Here is a 20,093-nt window from a genome sequence, read left to right as displayed (position 1 = left end):
GTCATAGGAAGTCAACTGTGGTTGGAAGTGTGAAGGTAAGAGTGGAGAGTGCTGTGGTTATGCAACTGTTTCCACTGGTTTACAAAAAGAAGCTACTTTATTAGGACAACTAATGTTTTTAAAACTGTTTTCAAGCCTTTTAGCCTTTTTCTCTGGACCCAATGCACCTTGGAGGCATTTAAAAATGATTTTAAAGAATGGAAAAATGTGATGTGGCGAACTAAAACTGGCTGCAGTGTCTAAATCTGGCCAGTAGATGGAAGAATGAGGACTATTTGCTGTGAGGCCCAGACGAGGGGCAGATCACTGATGATGTACTCGCTGAACTTCCTCATGAAGATCTGAAGAGAAAAACAACTTTCTATTTGAGGCTGCAGCTACGTGACACGCAAAACTTGCAGAACATTCAGGTCATTTTGCAAACATCAACAAAGTTTACACAATGTTTGATCCACAGTTCTGTGGATAATTTAGTTTTAGCTTTTTTTGTTTTGTTTTACTTTCTCTGATCTTATCGCATTGGTAAAAAAAAAACAGCTGAAACTAGAAACTGATGTTTTGATGTGTAACCTTTTCTTTGCAACCTCTTATCCACAAACCCGTCTTCACACATACCTAGGATTTTATTTCCAATCATCTCCAGGTCCCTGACGATGGCCCTGAAGAAAGGTCTCTTCTTGGGGTTGTAGTTCATGCACTGAGTCATGAGCTTAGCGAGCTCTGTATAGTCTGGGGTGGCCAGCTGGCATTCCTTCTCATAAAACCTCTCCTTCTGCTCAGAACAGACATGAAGACAAGATGTCAGATTAAGAAAGTGCAGGAAAACAAAATTGTGATTTACCGTGTATTTCGGACTAAGGCGCATTAAGTGAAACAAGTTCATTTTGACAGATTGTCGAGCGCCGTGTACCACATAAAATCAGTTCAAGGTCAGTAAGCACAACCAGAACGAATACATAAGGTGCACCGGATTATAAGGCTCACTGTCGATTTTTGAGAAAATTTAAGGATTTTAGGTGCGCCTTATAGTCCGGAAAAATACGGTAGGTGGATAGCGGTGGGTGGGTTTAAAGAAGAATAAATTAAAGCAAAGTGATTTCAGTGATTTTTTTTTTGTTTGTTTGTTTGCGTGGGATCTCTACCTCTGTCAGTTTTTTTTCTTTGAGGGGAACTTCTCCATCAAAGCAGATCTCCCACAGGGTTGTACCAAATCCCCATTTATCAGCTGCCACGCTGAGGGATGACACATCCTTCACACACTCTGGGGCTATCCACGGGACACGATGAACTCGCTCTGCAAGGATACAGTCACACATGACTCAGGTCCGACAGATTTTACTCGAAGGTTCTCACATGAAACACTCGCAGGAGTGTTAACCGTTTTCAGCTTTACAAAATAGAAATCATGGTTTGGTGTTAACAATTAGCTGTGGAAGTTTATTAAATAAAACATTTTTTAAGTGAGGTAGTTACAAAAGAAGTCAGACGTAGAAGTTCTTGAGATTACCATGTCATGCCTGTCAGCGATGTCAAGCATTAAAGCTAGTCAGGGTGGAGTTGTGACATTAGTCAGATATTCTGGTCGTAACACTTCCTTGCTTAAAGTTTCCTTTGTCGCTCTGACTGCGTTATAATGCACAGCTTCAGAACACATCGAGTGAAACTCACTAAACGAGGTTCTAGCCACATAAACAAATGACGGTTCTCACACTATTACAAGAAACACGTGACTTTTGGTTTGCACGTTCCTCGTATCTTAGGGAGTACACCAAAACAGACCACGTCACTTTAAGACGTGACAATGTGTGTGTCACCATAAAACATTGCATTTGTAAAACGAAAATTGAAGTTAATCAGCATAAACTAGTTCTTTTGTTTCGTCTTCCTGAAACGTGGCATCAAATATTAGATTTCAAACTAGTATTTTTCTTAGATTTGTATATTTTAGATCTTACTGCTCTAGAGGAGGATCTTTATTGTTAATGGGAACTGAAACTGGTGGGAACTGTTTTGGGCTGTGCACTAAGGGTGTGGAGCTTTAAGTCCCGCCTACTTCCCCGTACCCAATCCAGGTGTCACATGACCAATCTCTTAAACATAAAATATTTTATACAGTATTTAAAAAAAAAAAAAATTAAAGGTCATTTAAACATACAGCAGCAAGGTAAGAACATTAATCAATAAGAATCAATACCAGAGATTCTAAGTTGTTATTTTATTTTAATTTTTAAATGGGCAATGCTTTGTTTGTTGTGAAACATAAAACATGTACTGGAACCAGCCTGCAGGAAAGCTAGTCCTGATCCAGGTTCAAATTCTGGGTTCTGGTCTTATAACTTAGAAAGTACTATGATTGTATTTATTTTATTTTTTTGGTGTATTTGTTCTTATTCTGACCATCGACAGGTCTACAGCAGTAAGTTGATTATTATTGTACATAATGTGGAGCCTGTAGGGTTTTACAAAAAAACATCTTGATTTCCTTGTAAATAAATAAATAAATAAGTAAGTAAATAAATAAATAGCTCAAAACATCCTGTCATACGTTTGTAGTTAATAATTCACACTGTGGAGTGGCTCTAGGGCAGATGTTTTGTGTGGGAAAAGAAAAAGTATAATTCACTAAACAAATGCTGGTAAAACAACATCTCATTGTGGAACCTAATTAACGTGAAGCTACAAATTCTCATTGCGCTCCAAAACCAGGCACGGACAGTAAATCAGAGCTGCTGTGGACTGGCCGTACCTGGCAGGAATACATCACTCTGACTGGAAGACAAATTAACCGATTGGCTGACCTCTACGGCTGGCTTTTTAGCTCCACAGATCCATAACATCAAATGAAGGGACACATGCAGGCAAGTAATGGGGGGGCTAGAAAGACTCAGTGAGAGCTAAGTAGACAGAAATGAGAGATGGAATAGAGTGTGAAGACCACAAAAAAAAAAAAAAAAAAAAACGAGTGAAAATGAAGAATAGATGTAAGGGAATAAAACAATCAGATTGCTGGGAAGTAGGGAAGAGTGCTCCCGAAGGGTTTCTAAGCACTTTATGGCCTGTGTTCAATCAAATTTGTGTACAAGAACATTGGTGTGTAACGGGAAGGCCAGCTGATCAGCAAAGTGATAGAGGCAAAAGAAATGCTAAAAATTTCTGAGAATAAAAAGCATGGACGGGGTATTCCCATGAGCATGTGGAAGGAAACATTTCTACTGAAACGTTTCCAGTTTGTCTTGTGGTTTGCTGCATCCATCTGCACAGCAACACAGGCTTAAACCAAACAACCGCTCACTGGACTGAAGGGGAAAAAAGAAACGTGAAGCTGCCATGCACGGGGAAATGTAAAATTTGAGACGTCTCGTGTCGCCTTCTCTAAACTCACATCAAGCTTTCACTAACCAAGTTACAGTCTCAGGCGGAAATGTGCCCACTGCAATGTTTAACGATTATGTGACGAATGAGATTCATATTAACGACGATCGTTGTTTGATCGGAAACGTCTTTTCTCACTCTCTCTCCGTGTATTGTGCGGGAGCGACTTAGACAGAGCTGGGCGATATGGACCTAAATTAATTTTTCGATATTTAAAGATAAATTGCGATATACGATATATATTTTTTAAAAATTATTTCCATAAAGTAAAAACAATATATATTTTTGAGTCAAAGCTTTTTCCCAGTTGTCACACAGGCACATTTATTAACAACAGCTGTAACTGTACAAAATAAATGTCTACAAAATAAACTGTTTACATACATTAGTTTATTTTTTAGACATTTATTTACATATATTAAATAATAATCCTCTTCAGCTGGGGGCAGCTGTGGCTGAAAGGCTAGAGTAGTCGTCCTCCAATGGGAGAGTTGGGGGTTCGATTCCACAGGAAGTCACATGCTGAAGTGTCCCTGTGCAAGACACTGAACCCCTCCTTGCCTCCGATGTGTGTCCCATTAGTGTACGAATGTGATAAAGCTCTGATTATTCTTTGTATAGATCTAGTAGAGTGCTGTAGTGTAAAGAACTTTGAGTATCTTGATAAGATAGAAAGGAGCGCCTCAGCTACGCCGCCTTCACGTTAGTAAGCGTGTGAACTGCAGCTGCAGGTCCGACAGACCTCTGCCTCCTTCCCTGAAATAAACCACGGGTCAGAGCTCAATTAGCCGTGCTGTGCCTTATGAGAGGAACAGTGAGAGGTGGCGACATTAATTATCATATCGCTAAGACACAGTTCCAGTCTCAGCTGTGGAACAAGACGGCTAAAGCGTTAGCCGTCTTGTTAGCCACAAAGGACCTTGTCTTTAGCGATATGATAAGCTTCTGATTTATTAATGTTGCGGCGCCACCTCTCACTGTTCCTCTCAAAAGGCACAGCACGGCTAAATGAGCTGACCCGTGGTTTATTTCAGGGAAGGAGGCAGAGGTCTGTCGGACCTGCAGCTGCAGTTCACACACGCCCACTCCGCTGTTTTAAATGGTGAAAAAGATTCGTAGTTCCGACATTTTGTCGGGACTTGTTTTCAACATTGTCTACAGAAATCATCTTTCTGCCCCTCATCTGAAAATTTAAATTCAAACCATCTTTGAAAGAACAGTCATTGTTTTTCTTTTTGTTCAGCAGCTAAGATGCCGTGTTTCTCCCGTGTTTACTTGTTGTGCTAAACGTCCTGCCCACCTCCTGGGGAAGCAGGAAGGAGGGTAGCACGGCTGAGGCCTGTGTGTTTGTGTTCAAGGAGGGAGAAGAAGGGGGGCCGCATGGGAGGCAGGAGATGAATAAGAAGTACATTTTGGCATTATTAAAAGCATTGGGTTTCAGTCTGAGAGATGATTAGAAATCTGTGCTACTGCACTAAAAAGTGTGCTGATGTGTGTGCATCAAGTAGATAAATATTTATTTGAATAGCACCTTTTAAAACTAAAGTTACAATGTGCAATACATGTACAGTACATCAAATAAAATATAAAAACTATCATAAAATTAGAATGAATGCAAAAATGCTACAATACATAGACACTGATATATTGTAAATAAATAACTAAAATAATAAACATAAAGTAGCATTCAACACCAGAGGATCTGTGTTTTGAACCTGTATGCTCCACACTGGTTTGTATTTATTATCGTATTTATTTCTATATTTCTGATTTACTTCATTTTGTATTTTGCTTTGTTCGTTACCTGTTGTTCTGTCTGTACAGCACTTTGGTTGGCCTTGTCGCTGTTTTAAGTGCTCTATAAATAAAATGGTATGGTATAAAAGCATCCTAAATAGAGAGAAGTTTCTTAAATGAGAAAGAAGAACAACTTGGAAGCCTAGCTCAGAAGATCTTAGGTGTGCAGAAAAGTTCAAGGGGTTAAGAGTTCACTGATGTACGCAGAAATTTGTTTCATGTTCGGCTTTTAACCGGAACTCGTAGGTCTGAACATATTACGCCAGTTCTGTCCTCCCTTCACTGGCTCCCTGTTCGTACGAGGATAGTCTTTAAAATTCTTCTGTTCACCTTCAAATGCCTAAATGGCCTCGCACCCCTTTACCTCTCTGAGCTTCTGGAACCTTACGTTCCCTCTCGGGCCCTGAGATCATCTGATCAGTGGCTTTTGGCTGTTCCAAAAACAAGACTGAAGCTCAGAGGAGATCGGGCTTTTTCAGTCATGGGCCCCAAACTCTAACAACCTGCCCCCCAACATCAGGAAGGCCACCTCCCTTCCTCACTTCAAATCCCTGTTAAAACACATCTGTTCTCACAGACATTTCACACAGTGTAAATTGATCTAGTGTTTTTTTTAATCTGTGACCCTATGTTTTAAATGCTTTTTTATTAATTCTTCAGTTATTATTATTAGTGTATTGTGTATATATATTTTTTTCTCTCTTTCATTTTACTCATTGATTGTTGTTGTTGTTGAGCACTTTGATAACAGGTTCTGTTTTAAATGTGCTCTATAAATAAAGTCGACTTGACTTATGTTTTGTAATCCAAAAGATGGAGTTTAATTAATTTGACTGAAAGCCAGTGTAGGTAGACGATGTTTATCAGAGTCAGAGTCAGAGTTTCTTTATTGTCATTCGCACCTCATGTGGTACATGTGGTGGAGCGAAATTATGTACACAGGGTCCCAGTTACATCCAACAATAAAATGTATAAGAAAAACAGTAACATCTAAGATATGAACTAAGAAAAACATCAACTAAATATACACTAAGCACTCATAACATAAAACATTGAACATCACCACAAACATGAACATGAGTCTGTGATCCTTGGTGTTTTAGGTGAACATGAACATCAAATTACTTTGAAATACTGTAATACATCTGTGTTTTTTTTTTTTTTAAGGGTTTTTGGTTTTTACTTGTGCTGACAATGCATAAGGCATTGTGACATTTCCCATAACAGTTCTTTGGTAATTGTTCCATTGCACTGTGTACTTTGTACTCACCCTCCCCATTAAGTACTGTAATGGGTAGTCCCGGGTCACTGAGCTTGATAAATGGTCCTCCTTCATCTGGATCTAGTCCACCTCTGGTTAGCAAAACGTTCTTAGCACACACATAACCATGGACCATCTTTTTGTCCTCCTAAAAAACACACAAAATAAGCAAATTAAATTAAACTGATGGAATATTTCGAGGATAATAACCCATTTGTGTTCAGTACTTTGCAAAAGTATTCACCACATTTTTATAATGTTGATGACATTTTGGAGGTTTAAGTTGAAAAATGAAAAGTGATCTGAATGTGGTCACAATCTGACTTGTTGGCGTCCGTCCAGAAGAGGTTTTGGATGATTCAAAAAATGTATTATTATTTATTTAAAAAGTAATCATAAAAAGACTGTAAAACCATGCAATCCTACTAAATCAAACTCCAATTAAAATACACAATTTTGTTTACATGACGCTAAATATAAAAGAAGCTGATCATTTTTTGCAGGGCAGAAAATGTTTGTTTTTCTCTTACCAAGTAGCTGAGAGCAGAGGCGAGCTGCTCAGCCACGTGGAACTTCCAAGTTGTGTTGAGCGGACTTGGTTGTCTCTTCATAAACATGTCCAGTGGTCCCAGTTGGACAAACTCTTCTACCATGATATCTTGTGATAGAATAAACACAAATGTGATTAGCTAGAGACACACCACAGGCTTCGTCTAACAGCTCTTAATAAGCACTTACTCTCCTCCTGCCGGACGCACAGCCCATAGAACAACACAATGTGTTTGTGAGATATTTTGTGCATATTGCTGGCGGTTTCATAAAAAGCCTGCCATAAGAGAGACAAACACAGCTTAGTAATATGCACAGCAAAGTGCAAACTTTTATCTTTATTCAGATTCAGCCTTTAAGGAATTTATAGTTGTAATTGTCTCACCAAAGAAATGTCCTTGTGTTCAGAACCAAGCACTTTTAGGACCACCTTAACCTCCTGGAAAGATGTGTAACCTGCATCTTCATCTTCTTCACTCCTCACCCTCAGTGTGCCCAAGTAGATGTTGGTTTTTGTGCCTCGGCCGAGGTGCTCCTCCTGGTTAGAGTAGAAAGGCAAAGACAATGGCAAACAATCAAATAATTACATTTGATCTAAATGGCTAACATAATGTTATAAATAATAAAAGAAGAGGTACCTCCCCTCATACAGACCTTTTACATTGTCCACCCTCATTTACATAACATATAAACACCACCAAACAATCACCAAAACCCTACATCTATAAATATTTAAACTTCACAACACAGTGACCTAATACTTTTTGGCGTTGACTTCTTACTTTTTATGTAAATGGTCATGTTAAATGTGCACTGTAACTGCAAAACTACATTATAACACAGAAGAGACAATAACAGCGAAGAGAAATTGTACCTGGTCAATGTCCTCCTTAAGAATACGATGAAAGCCAACTAGTGACTGCGATGTGGATTTCTGAATCTGCGTTCTGCTTTTTGTAACCACCAGGAGGTTAGAAATTTCTGTGAAAAAAAAAAGTCTTTGTAAGCAAAACTGCATTCGTTTTTACGTGGGCATTCTGAAAAGCAAAGCCTGAGGTTCACATTTATGGTACAGCTTGATAAAACATGTCATAAAATGTGACAGTTTCCAGGGTGATGTCATTGTAAAGCTGTCAAGTGTAAACTGATTTGAAAAGTCTGTTTTGTGTTCAAGCAATAAGAATAAAAAGTGACGCCACAAGGAGCAGAAAATTACCATAAAGAAGTGAATCTGTGTTAAACTATCTTTAATAACTTCGTAATGCAACAGAAAAGTTCAGATGATAACACACACTGGCATTTGCAAAGAAGAACTGTTTATATGTGGCGAAGCAAGCTACCAACAGTTATGGCAATGTGAGTAAGTACTATTATTGTTATAAAGTACTATTTGTGACTGTTGTACATTGTGGGTTTTAGTGTTGTGACAAAACCAGTAAACTGTGGTTCAAGGGGGAAGGAGCATCTGAACTCCATCAGCATCTTCTCCAAAATCATTAAAAACAATGTTCTGTAACATGCAAGCTGGGTTTAATGCAAAAACTAAATTTGCACTAAATCTACCACTGAATGTCTTATATTATGCTGCATTGCATTCACTCTAATAAATTGACTTAATCCAGGCATAGCTTGGCAATGCACACATTTTCACTAACCTCAAACTACATCAAACTTCGTCTTTATGTTCTGGTAAGAATAGTTACACAGTCTGCACAAATCCAGGACAGCAAGAAGTCACAGCAAAACTGCACCTCAGGAAGTCAGCAGACTATACATGTGTTTTACAGTTGTCGCAAGAGTGTTGTGTAACATCCTAAATATTTTACGAGGAACAGCAAAACAGCATTTCATCTTTAATTGCCCTCTAAAGCATTTGTAGCAGATTGCACATCATCATTATGGCATTAATCAATGGCTAATATCTCTAAACAAACAAACAGCTCAACACATTCATGGTCACATGGCATAAAGCTTCTCTGCAGAAAATAAACAGAAGAGCACCAGTTTGGCTCCGGAAACCCACATTTACAACTCTCTTCCTTCCCGACACCATTACAGAGACGCTGGCAGCACTGCTTCCCTTACCCTCGTGTCAACACTCCTACGCTTTCAGAGCAGGTCAAACATACATTTTGAACTGGAGGAAAGCGTAGCTTTACACAGCTGTGAGGTTGAGACATTCAAATCTGTTACACCTTTGACCCCAACACACTTAACATGTGGGTGCATGACTTGTTACCACACCCTGTTTTAATGTTACTGAAAAACCAGTGCAGCAGAACGAGGACCTGCAAAGACTTTGGACAAAAAGGCTGCAGGCAGGGAGAAAGTGCAGCCTGTTGTGATATTTATTCTTTTCTATTGAACACAAGCTGCAAAAAACAAACGGTTTTAACACTTCTGTGTTTGGACTGCACATACATTTATGAACCTACATAAAGTTAGTCAATAAATCTTAAAAATAAATTGTTTTATTTTGATTTTCCCTCACATTTGCAAAACTTGGCATAATGATTGTTCTGCTCCGGTCAGCAAACTTGACACAGAACATACAATTATTTTACAAAAATAATATAAACTCTACCAAAGTTTTATAAATTGTATACCCTATATTGGTTTCAACGTATGTTCTTTTATTGATTTGGATACACTTTTCCTTTCCAATAAACAAAATAATATTTTTAGCACAGAAATAAATTAAGAATAGGAGTAATATGAAGGGACTTTTATTAAAATTCAAAATGTTCATTTTGAGTCAAGACAAATGGAATACTTCTTTTAAGATTATGCAGTGACAGATCCTGAATAATGGGTAAATCAAAACTGGCAAATTGATATTTAAGTTTTTTTCTTCTATAACCTTGGACAAACTAAAATAATGTAAGCTTATACAAAGCGAGTACTTCATATAAACATGTTTGTTCAGTTATTGTTTACCTAGTTAGTCGTGACTTTGTAGTATTTTTTTTGTCTTTCTCTAAGTAAAACTGTGCACATGCTTCCCGACTCTGTTGCTTACCTCTTGGCTGTGGAGGGCAGCAGCGACGCAGCTGAAACTGAAGGTTGTCGGTGCGAAGACACTGGCCTTCCAGGTGCTCTAGCAGCTCCTTTAGGGTAGGGCGCAACGTATCAGTTCCATGCAGGCGGAACCCCTTGGGGTCCACCTCAACCTGAAAGTTCTTGTATTGGTGTCCCAGAAGAGCTCTGTTGAGCTAGATGAAGACGGAAGGAAAGACTTTAAACCGATAAACTTTTAGAAAAACATGGCAACTGAAGAAAAAATGAGGAAACAGATTGAAGCTGAGCTTAAATAAAACATGATTGGGCATAATTTTATCCTGAGTGAAAAAAGTACCGTTTTACCATAAAACATGAAACGAGGACGAGCTAGACTGAACACAGAAAATTTGAGTGGATAAGGAAAAAACATCTAATAAAAAGAAAAATTACTTTTTATACATTTTATACAAAAACCTTCTATGAAAACTTTACACACTGTCAAAACAGAAACAGCATGTAAAGTTGCTTACATGCCATAAGAAACTATTTACAGCATGTAAACAACTATGTATATTGGTACAAATATCCACAGGAATAAACGAGTTCTCTGTATGAACCAAAAACCCAGAAATTTAAGTGTCAAATGAAAAAATGAAAAGGTAAATTAAAAGTTTTTTTGTAACCATTGGTAAAAGTTCCTTTGATATTAATTCTTCTCAGACATAACGGTCTTAAAATTATGCTAAATTATAATAGAAAACACATTAAATGCTGCTTTACAAACATCTAATGATCATTACCTCACAGACCACAGTGATGATGATGTTATCGTAGTCGGTGGCGCTCCAGCGCAGGAGGTAGGCACCTTCTGGATTGCCCTCGTGATGCAGTTTGTTGGTGGCATAATCCGTACTGAAGAAAAAGAAAACAAACAAAGACATTATGTCCCTTTTATTACTAGCAGCATAACTTTATAAATATAGTATACAACAGTATGTAGTATTTACAAAGCAGGAAGAAAGTTAGAATGTAGCTTGGTACTTAAAGGTTAGTAAGAATGTGGTTTATTTTACCCACAAAGCTGCTGATTACAAACCTGATTGGTCCGTGACAACCATTCTCAATATTCTGCACCACTGAGACCGGGGCCACCTCCCTGCACAGGTAGTGGTGTGCATCGACAGTCAGCCTGAAGTACCCATCAATGAGGGCAGCAAACGACAGAGCCTTCTCCCTACAGTCCATTTTCACAATCTGGAAAGAGCAACGTGCACAGTGATTATAAGAAAACATTATATTAGCATTAGCTATGGCTAAAAACATGCAGTAAGACAGAAGTTTTGTTTCAGCTGTTTCTAAACGAACCAACGTTGCAAAAAGAAGAACAGAAATGTCACTTTCTTGCTAAAGTAAAAATAAAATTAGGTGTGGCACTTAAGTGATCTGATCATGACTCTGACATTATAGCTACAGTAATAAACTGACATAGAGCAGCTGAAACAATAAATGCAGATTTTTATAAGATTTCTGCAATTTTACATTTTTTTTTTATTAAAGTTACTCTACTGTAGGAGTGTGTTGTTCAAGAGAGTTATGATACAACTAAAGTTTAAAAACATAAAACATTAAGAAGCAGATTTTATATAAAAACTCTATGGTCTACATTTGTTTGTTGGACTTACGCACCATTTTCTTGTTGTCCTGTCGTTTGATGGTGACTTCGGATTCTTTGATTACAGTATGCGTGATCTCATGAAAGTCACAGAACAAAACCCAGTCATCTTTTTCCTCTTTGTTTCTGTCATTCTTCAGTTTTCCATCCTTCTTTGACTTTCCTTTTTCTTTAGGGATCACAGGCTCCTCTTTCTAAAAAAATAAAAATAAAAAAATAAACATTTGAGAGGCAAATATATAGTTTAAGACAAGTCTGCTTGTTCTGATTAGGAAACTACCAATTAGGAGATAGTTCATCCAATTGTTTGTTAGTAATAATTTACTTGTGAATCTAGGAACTCTATGAGTTTTAGTTCTCAAACTGTTTTACTCACGGGTGTCTTCCTCCAGGAAATGCCAGTGACACCATTGATAAGAACCTGCATGTTCCTGCTTGTCTCCAAGTTCTGACTCTGCTCTTGGCTCTGATTGTAGTAGCCTGGACACGGTGAGCAAACATTATATCAATGCATTTCTACAGAAAGACAAGACTTTTCATGTAGACTGCTAACAAAATATTTTACTTACTAATATTGCTTTTAAACAATATTGTGAAAGGAATTATGACTAACAATTATTTTGTTTCCAAACAGAAATCTGATCCGTTTGTCGAACACATGATCAACAGTGTCATACACTGTTTGAAATCTTTGCATATTAAAATCACCCCGAGTTTTGTGAACTATAAAAACTTTGGGTGATTTTAAAATATTTTATAAAGTATAAACAGATTATGTGCATTACTTTTGCTTTTAGCACAAAGTAGAAAAGTTTGTAGGAATATCAACCGAAAAAATTTGTTTTGACCTTTATAACTTTTTTGCAGTTTTAGATCTTTTTTTTTGTACGCAAGGCACAGTTTCATTTTCTAAGACTTATTGTAAATAGGAAGGTGGATTAGAAAGTCCAAAGAAAACCATAAGGATGAACAGATTTTCAGAATCAACTAGAGAAAAGAATTACATTATTTATTTATTTGTTTTTTTTTTTAAACAAAGAGCCTGTTAGCAGGGGGAAATGGCTGGTCAAACAAATAGCTGGGCATTATTGGAATAATGTAGCTAAAAATGTAGCATTCTGAAAATAGAACCTAGAAAGAACAAATAAATTATAAACTGATAGCAACGAGAATTAGGCCTTGGGGAACACCACTGGTAACTGGAATGTGTTACAACTTGAAATAATTACCTTCAAGAAACTAAGTGGAACCTAAGTGGTGTTACATGAACCCTATTAGTAGTTAAAATTATAAAGATATAGTATTCTATACAATATTTAATAAATATTCCCATGTCATCTGAATTCTTACCATTGCAGAGCTCCTCCTCTTGCAATACACTGAGTGTGTCTGGCTCAAAGAGCTCACTACCAAAGGTGCTGGTCAACCCCTCCAGTGTGGCCAAGTACTTGATTTTCAGGTCATAGGTTCTGATGTTGCTCTTCTTGACAGTGTTGCCATTGAATTCACTGAGGAATTTCTTGAACACGTTGTTGATACGGATCCGTGTGAGAATGTTGCGCTGCTTAATTTCGGCATTCAGGCACTCTGGGATGTATTGTTTGTAACTGGAGGCATAAGAACAGAAACATTTTTAACTTAATTAGGAATTTTGCTATTCTTTCTTGTACAGGAATGCAGCAGATGGGGATTAAGAAGCATCAGTGTGTAAAGTTTGTCATAAAATATTTGTGGAATAAATAAATAAAAAGGTATAACATGTACAACATACCAACTAGGGGTGTAACAATACATCAATTTACATCGATATATCAATTAAATGATTAATGAATCAATTATATCGTGGCAAAATTAAAACATTGATTCATATTGTCATCTTTAAAATACGCTTTCATTTTGAAATCTCCAAGGCACGTCTGTGTCACCATTTCCGTGCGCGGCTGCGCTCTGCGGCCGCCTCAGCAACATGGCAGACGAGGCAGAAAACACAGATAATGAAATTCACTCTCCTGCTGGATTTAAATCAACACTGTGGAAATATTTTGGATTCCAGCAGAAGGACAGCTCAACAGACAAAACTCATCCGTATGCAACAGGTGCCAGGTGTGAGTTCAAATACTCGAGGAAACAACAAATTTGGCCGTTCACCTAAAGAAGAAACACGGTATTGATAGCCATGTTATGTAAGCTCAATATTTATTTTTGTTTCTTTATAAGTGAAAGGTCATCAGGACACTTTTAAGTTAACTGGTTTAAAAAATGCATTTAAACATGAGAAATGTGAGACTATACTGAACAGGTTGTTTATTATTGTTGTTTTTTTTTCATTAATTAAGAAAAAATGTTTTTTTATTTAAATGCCTGGTGCCTGTAATAACAGAAATAAAATGGTTAAATCATATTTGAATTGTTGTTGTAAATGTATTTATATGTAAATGAGATGGGCATTTGATATCGCAATATATCAATCGCAGACTTGTGAATTGAATAGAATCGAAATCGCATCGTGACAGACTTTGTGATATCGAGAAAAAACATCTTCATACAAACAAATCAATATATCGTATTGTGGTAAAGCTGGTGATTTACACCCCTAATACCAACATACATTTGCTCTCTAACTGAAGTCAGTAGTTTGAGTTTCCCTGACACTGATCTGAATTAAAACACACTGGGTATATAGATTTTATACCCAACATGTCAATATAATAACTTAATATAATTTATACTGCCTTTACTATTGCATGTTATACTGGATAATGTTTTTTCCCCCCACACTTAATGAATACAAGTTTTGTTTGAAATATATAAATGCAAGATTATTAGAAAATAAATCACCCCAAAAGATGTTGTATTGTAAGTGTTTGAACATTTGTTATGCGTTACCTGACTTCATGGGTAACAGTTCGCAGGGGCACTCTCCTGTACATGGCATGGTGAGTGATAGCAAGCACGGCCATGCCCAAACATTCATTCTCTATCTCATGTTGCTCTGAATCAGACCGAGCCTTTCTTAATGGCACTCTGCCAGTCTGAAAGTCATGCTGGCCCTGTACAAAAACAAATACAGAATAGTAGAAAACTAGACATGATCAACAAAACCTGTTAAACAACAAAATAGACATAGTATAAACTGCATGTGAGGCAGTGAAGTGGTTAACACGGTCACCTTCAAAAATAAAAAGTCATGTTTGAAGTGTCTATCACAGGAGTCTGACGTTTCCCTGTGTAAAATTTCTATAGGTTTTCCACATTTTTCCTTCAGTTCAATAACATACTTGTTAAGTTAACTGGACGTTCTAATTGAAAGTGCAAACCCACATCATTTGTTTGTTTGTTTGCTTCAGGGTTTTTTTCGTCAGTGATAAACCAGCAGCAGTCTAAGAAGCAGCTTTTATTGAGCTTGCAACCCGTTTCTTCCAAGAAAAAAATTAATGTGCTGACATAACTGTAAAAACAACAACAAAAAAAAATTAAAAATGTTGAATTTATTCAGTTAGAAGGCCTTATTTTATAAATAAAAAGGTAAGAAGAAAATGTTGTGAGGGAAACTTTAAGACTGGCCCTTAATTTTTTAAGGATCTAAACCTTCGAATAAACATTTGAAAATGTAAAAACATGAAACATATTTGAGTGGATCAACCCCATCTTTCTATTGGTAATTACTAATTTTGTTTTAATGTTTTCAATTAAAAAAAAAGATAATTTTCTTTGCCTCTACAGGATATCTTGAAAACATTAATGAAACATGAGCCTGACATAAGACTAGAAAAGCAAAAGCATGTAATATTGCATCGCGTTTGAACTGGAACAAACAAAAAAAGAAGAGTATCTACATTTTTGTGCATTTCCTTCTTACACAACAGTAAGGACATCAATGTCAAAGCAATACATAAAGTATATTAAAAATGTCACATGCATGATCGCTGTTGTGGAGCTGCAAACACACACCTGGTCAAACAGATAATCCAGAGAGCCCATGTCAAGTAGTGGTGCTCCCTCTAATATTTTTTCCTGATTTTGTCCTCTGATCTTACTGGGGTGGTATCTCCAAACTGGTGACTCTCCCTCTATGATGCCATGCCAGTTTCTGAAATAAAATCTTACAGAGAGAAAAAAGCAACAAGTTAGAAACATTAACAGAGGATGTCCAAGAGTGACTGCTTTGAGTTCTGGGCTCCTTTTAATCTGAATGATTTTCAGAAAATTTGCTTTATTTCTAAATATGCCGATTTAGTTCCAACCTAATTGGTAACTAGAAAAATGTTTAAGAAGAAGATTTGATAATATTAAAATTGACAAAAAAAAAAAAGTTTAACAGTACTATTTGTGTTTGTTGTTTTTAAACAGAAAGCCTAATTTTGAACCCACATAAAAAAAACTGCACTAAAGAGAAAATAATGAACATTTTAGTTTAGCTCACTTTGTTGATCCAGATGGTTAAATTAGAGGTGGCAAAATGGGTCAAATTCCATGTGATGTTCATTTTGCTTTATGAACCTTTGTTTTATTACAAAGTTAACACACTGAAATGAAATGTTTATCAGGGTAAATGCTGAACCATAAAAATATCATCAATGGTTCCCCTTCAATGATCCAAGGAGGGAACGCTGCCCTGTTAACATCAATCAACCTTTATTTATACAGGTAAATCCCATTGAGCCTCGAGGACTCATTTACAAGAGAGACCTGATTTCAACAAAGAAAGATGACAACAATGGACAACAGCAACAACAATAAGCAGTTATAAAAACTCATACTACAGTTTTTTTTTTTTGTTTTGTTTTTTTTTAACAAATAGGATGGCTAAAAGGAAAAAGGTAACAAAACAAAAAAAAACAGCTAGATTCCAAGACAAATGTATAAAACTAAAAACAGGAACATGTCTGCATTGGTCCCTGCCAGGAGTCCAACAGATTCTTAAAGCCACTTAGAGAGGTCAAGGTCGAGAGCTTCAAATCTTTTTGTAAGATATTCCAGGAAACAGGAGTGGAGTAGGATACAGTTATAACATAACTGAGCCTCCTGTCTACAGACATTCCCCATCCTCGCCGCAAGTTCTGCTAACAGTCAAGGAGCAGCAAATGTTGCCAAGGACCAGTCAACACAGGATGTGTAGTATCAGTCTAGCATTAGTAATGTAGCTCTCCTCCAATTCCCCCTGAACAGAAGGTCGTGCACTGTAAAGCAGTAGTACGTGTTGTATGATGCTGTGAAAGTTCAAGGTCAACTACATTACCCATGTATCCATCTGCAGTAGGTAAAACTGATTATTTCCCAGTTAAATAATGACTTCAGGCTAAAAAAAAAAAAAAAAAACTATATTTTTTAATGTACATTATGAGACGTACAAGCTTGGAAAAAAAAACTAGATTTTTTTTAGCATGGCAATGTTTTTCTAGATTAAAATGTATTCAGCCAACTCTTAGAACATTTCACAACAGCAATTAGAGCTGTACCATGTCGGACCATGCTTGAGAACATCAGTATAACATTTTGAATGATAAAAACTGTTGACTCACAGTTTTAATCACATTAAAACAACATATTTATAGAAATGAAAACCGTAAGCTACCTCAAAATTACAAAAATGGTTTAGTAACACAAGAACAGACCTGCAACAAAGGTGTCAGTACTGTGCAGACGTCCAATTACTGATAGAAATTTTGCTCATTTTCATCAGATACTGAGATTTAAATTTGAGTTTAAATTCTCCACTCAACAATCCTACAAGGTCAGATCCTGGAACATTACTCACTTTCAATACTATGACTAAAGTCTAATCTACCTGAAGTCATATTACCAGATGAGAACAGATAACAGCAACGGGTTTTAATGTGGCATATATATATATATATATATATTAATTCAACAAATTGAGTTATTGAATAAATAACTAAATAACTGTGTTGTTCAGGTATTCCTAATTTTCTTTAATGATTGTACTGCCACAATTTTTTTTTTTTTACTTTCATTTTGAATGATAAGAAATGAGAGTCAGCCCAACTAAAGGAAGGAGTAACTGTCAAGAAATAAATGAAATGCATAAATTATTGTTGAGTTCACAAATGAACAGCATAGTGTTTAATTCATGTGTGATTAAAAAGCTGAAGCTGAAGTATTTTGACCACAAATTTGATGTCATATTAGTTACATTAGAATATTTAACTGCAAAGTATTCAGCCATTACTGTAGCATCAATATTGTTTTTACCTCATGCGATAGTGCAACTTGATTGAGGTTTCATCTGTGATCTTGAACTCGTGGCTGGGAGCATACCAAGTGCCAGTTTTCTCATCGAACAGGGCGAACAGGTTAAAGCACAAAGGAGTGATGGCTGAGAAAGAGAAAAGCGATGAAAAGAACAATATTCAAACCTCTAGGAGAAAAGGTAAATGGACTGTACCTATACAGCGCCTATCTAACCAAGATATTCAAAAGTGCTTTACAACACAATCTGTGCCCTCATTTACCTCCACACACACATTCATACAGCCCTCTACTAATCTGAATCTAGAGACTAATCAGTGCTTTAGTATTCATACACCGATGGGACACACATCGGAGACAATGAGGGGTTCATTGTCTTGCCCAGGGACACTTCATCATGTGACTGCAGGTGGAATATAAACCCCAACTTTTCCATTGGAGGACAACTGCTCTAACCACTCAGCCACAGCTGCCAGGATTGTTACATTAAAATAGTAGCCATTTGCAGCTCTTTCATAAAGTATTTGAGATGAACAGAACAGTGGGTTAATAAAGCAAAATCAAATGCTCAATCCACAGAGATATACCACTACATTATTCTCCATTCAAACTTGAGTGTTTCTATATTTTGCAAAAGGAGAAATGCACAATTTTAATTTTATGAGACACTTGTTTACATAAAATCTATGATTCCCAACCTTTGTAGCACAGGAAAAATCTGATATTTAAAATAAATTTAAAACCAAATTTAAGTAACTTTAAGTACTGTAACTTGCCATGTAAAGGTATGATTATCGGTATTAACCATTTAAAAAAAGATAGTTATTCTAAATACTACTTTAGGAACATTTAATCTTGTTGGTGCATCATGAAAAGCACCAAATAAAGTGAAAAAAATAGTCTGGTTTTTAAAACTAGAATCAGAATAAGCTTTATTGTCATTGTACAGAGATACAATGAGAATATGTCCGTACAGTCGTCCGAAAATGGCCTCTTGCTTGGGAGTAAGTACATTTTAATGGTTACACTTAAATGCTGGTGTAGATTCTCAGTCATTTAGGACATAATAAATCCTAATGACAGGGTTTATCAAGAACACAACTGTTCAACTAAATTCATAGTTCATACTTGTAACCTTCATTAAAGCAACCTGCAGCAATTAACCAGAAAACACGTCAAGTTACTTACAGCACTTCTTTGCAGCAGACACACAGAGCTCCTCAGCAGTGTAACACCCTTTGCAATACTCCAGTTTTGGTATGTCTGGAATGTAAAAGTGAATTTCCAGGCCCAAAATGGAAGGAGGAGGTGTAAGTTGGGCCTTTCTACTTTTCCTCATCTTCATACAGAGTTGCCTGCTCAACTCCATCATCCAGAAAGTTGGCATTCAGATCCTAGAAGAGCAAATTTGGAGAAAAAAAAAGAGAGAGAGGGTTCAACATTAAACTTTTATTTTAAAAATCTCTATGCAGCAAGAATCTCAGCTTTCAAAACCTGCATTTGTATTTTATAACTGATTGAGGTCAGAACATCTCAATACATTTTAATTAAAATAGCAGAGTCTGAATAGGCAACTCTTGAGCCAATTTTAAACACTTAACGAAAGCTAAAGCAACATGTGTTCTTATTTCAACCCATGTCACTATTTAGGTTTTGGGGGCATTTCTTTTTTATACGTGTAAACCATTTTATTACAATTAACATTTACAACTCAATACCACCATTAGATGTGCAAAATAGTAGGGCAATTAACTAAGTATCCCTACATGAGACTCTGCTATACAGAATATATGAAGTAGAGGTCACACAACTTCAAATAGAGCTAGGAAGGCCACTGCCTATCAATCCTAAAAAAGGACATGAACCATCCCATCAAACAGCAAACAGAGAAGTCGGGTCAACAAAGGAATGTCGGAATGAGCCAAGATTGCATAACAATGTTTTAGGACTTAGTCCCTCTGTTACAAAATGTTTAGAGAAAAGTATAATTCGATTAACTGAAAATAAGGGTTTTGGGCAATAATAACAATGTAGGTTGTTTCTACCTCAGTTAGGGATGTTAATACACTGGAGCAATCAAAATAAATTAGGTAAAAAGCCTACCAAATAGAACAGCTGAACTACTTGATATGAATGGGAAGATGCATGCCTGCTGCACAGAGAATACCCAATTCTACTGAATGTCAGTCTACAGACACAAAGTTTGTTTTCTCAGTCATCCAGGTATATAAC

General features: G+C 36.6%; 1 protein-coding gene across 1 annotated transcript in view; it reads right to left on the bottom strand.

Annotated features, from left to right (window-relative positions):
• jak1 (Janus kinase 1) overlaps positions 1–20,093 on the bottom strand; it is a 31,582-nt gene that overhangs the window by 5,999 nt on the left and 5,490 nt on the right. Inside the window, exons 2-18 of the mRNA XM_037698003.1 lie at positions 19,050–19,255; positions 17,865–17,988; positions 15,603–15,753; positions 14,538–14,701; positions 13,002–13,258; positions 12,028–12,131; positions 11,666–11,845; positions 11,076–11,233; positions 10,780–10,891; positions 9,999–10,191; positions 7,854–7,960; positions 7,365–7,517; positions 7,169–7,256; positions 6,961–7,088; positions 6,440–6,578; positions 1,143–1,294; positions 616–772 (exon numbers count right to left, since the gene is read on the bottom strand). Of these exons, the coding sequence (XP_037553931.1) occupies positions 616–772; positions 1,143–1,294; positions 6,440–6,578; positions 6,961–7,088; positions 7,169–7,256; positions 7,365–7,517; positions 7,854–7,960; positions 9,999–10,191; positions 10,780–10,891; positions 11,076–11,233; positions 11,666–11,845; positions 12,028–12,131; positions 13,002–13,258; positions 14,538–14,701; positions 15,603–15,753; positions 17,865–17,988; positions 19,050–19,248 (2,566 nt within the window). The 5' untranslated portion in view covers positions 19,249–19,255. The remainder of the gene's footprint in view (positions 1–615; positions 773–1,142; positions 1,295–6,439; positions 6,579–6,960; positions 7,089–7,168; positions 7,257–7,364; positions 7,518–7,853; positions 7,961–9,998; positions 10,192–10,779; positions 10,892–11,075; positions 11,234–11,665; positions 11,846–12,027; positions 12,132–13,001; positions 13,259–14,537; positions 14,702–15,602; positions 15,754–17,864; positions 17,989–19,049; positions 19,256–20,093) is intronic.

Source organism: Nematolebias whitei, chromosome 3, assembly GCF_014905685.2.
Source record: "Nematolebias whitei isolate Nwh7 chromosome 3, NemWhi1, whole genome shotgun sequence".
In the NCBI taxonomy this organism is placed as follows: domain Eukaryota; kingdom Metazoa; phylum Chordata; class Actinopteri; order Cyprinodontiformes; family Rivulidae; genus Nematolebias; species Nematolebias whitei.
The sequence above is the reverse complement of the archived record's forward strand: the minus strand, read 5'-3'. Positions and strand labels throughout refer to the sequence as shown.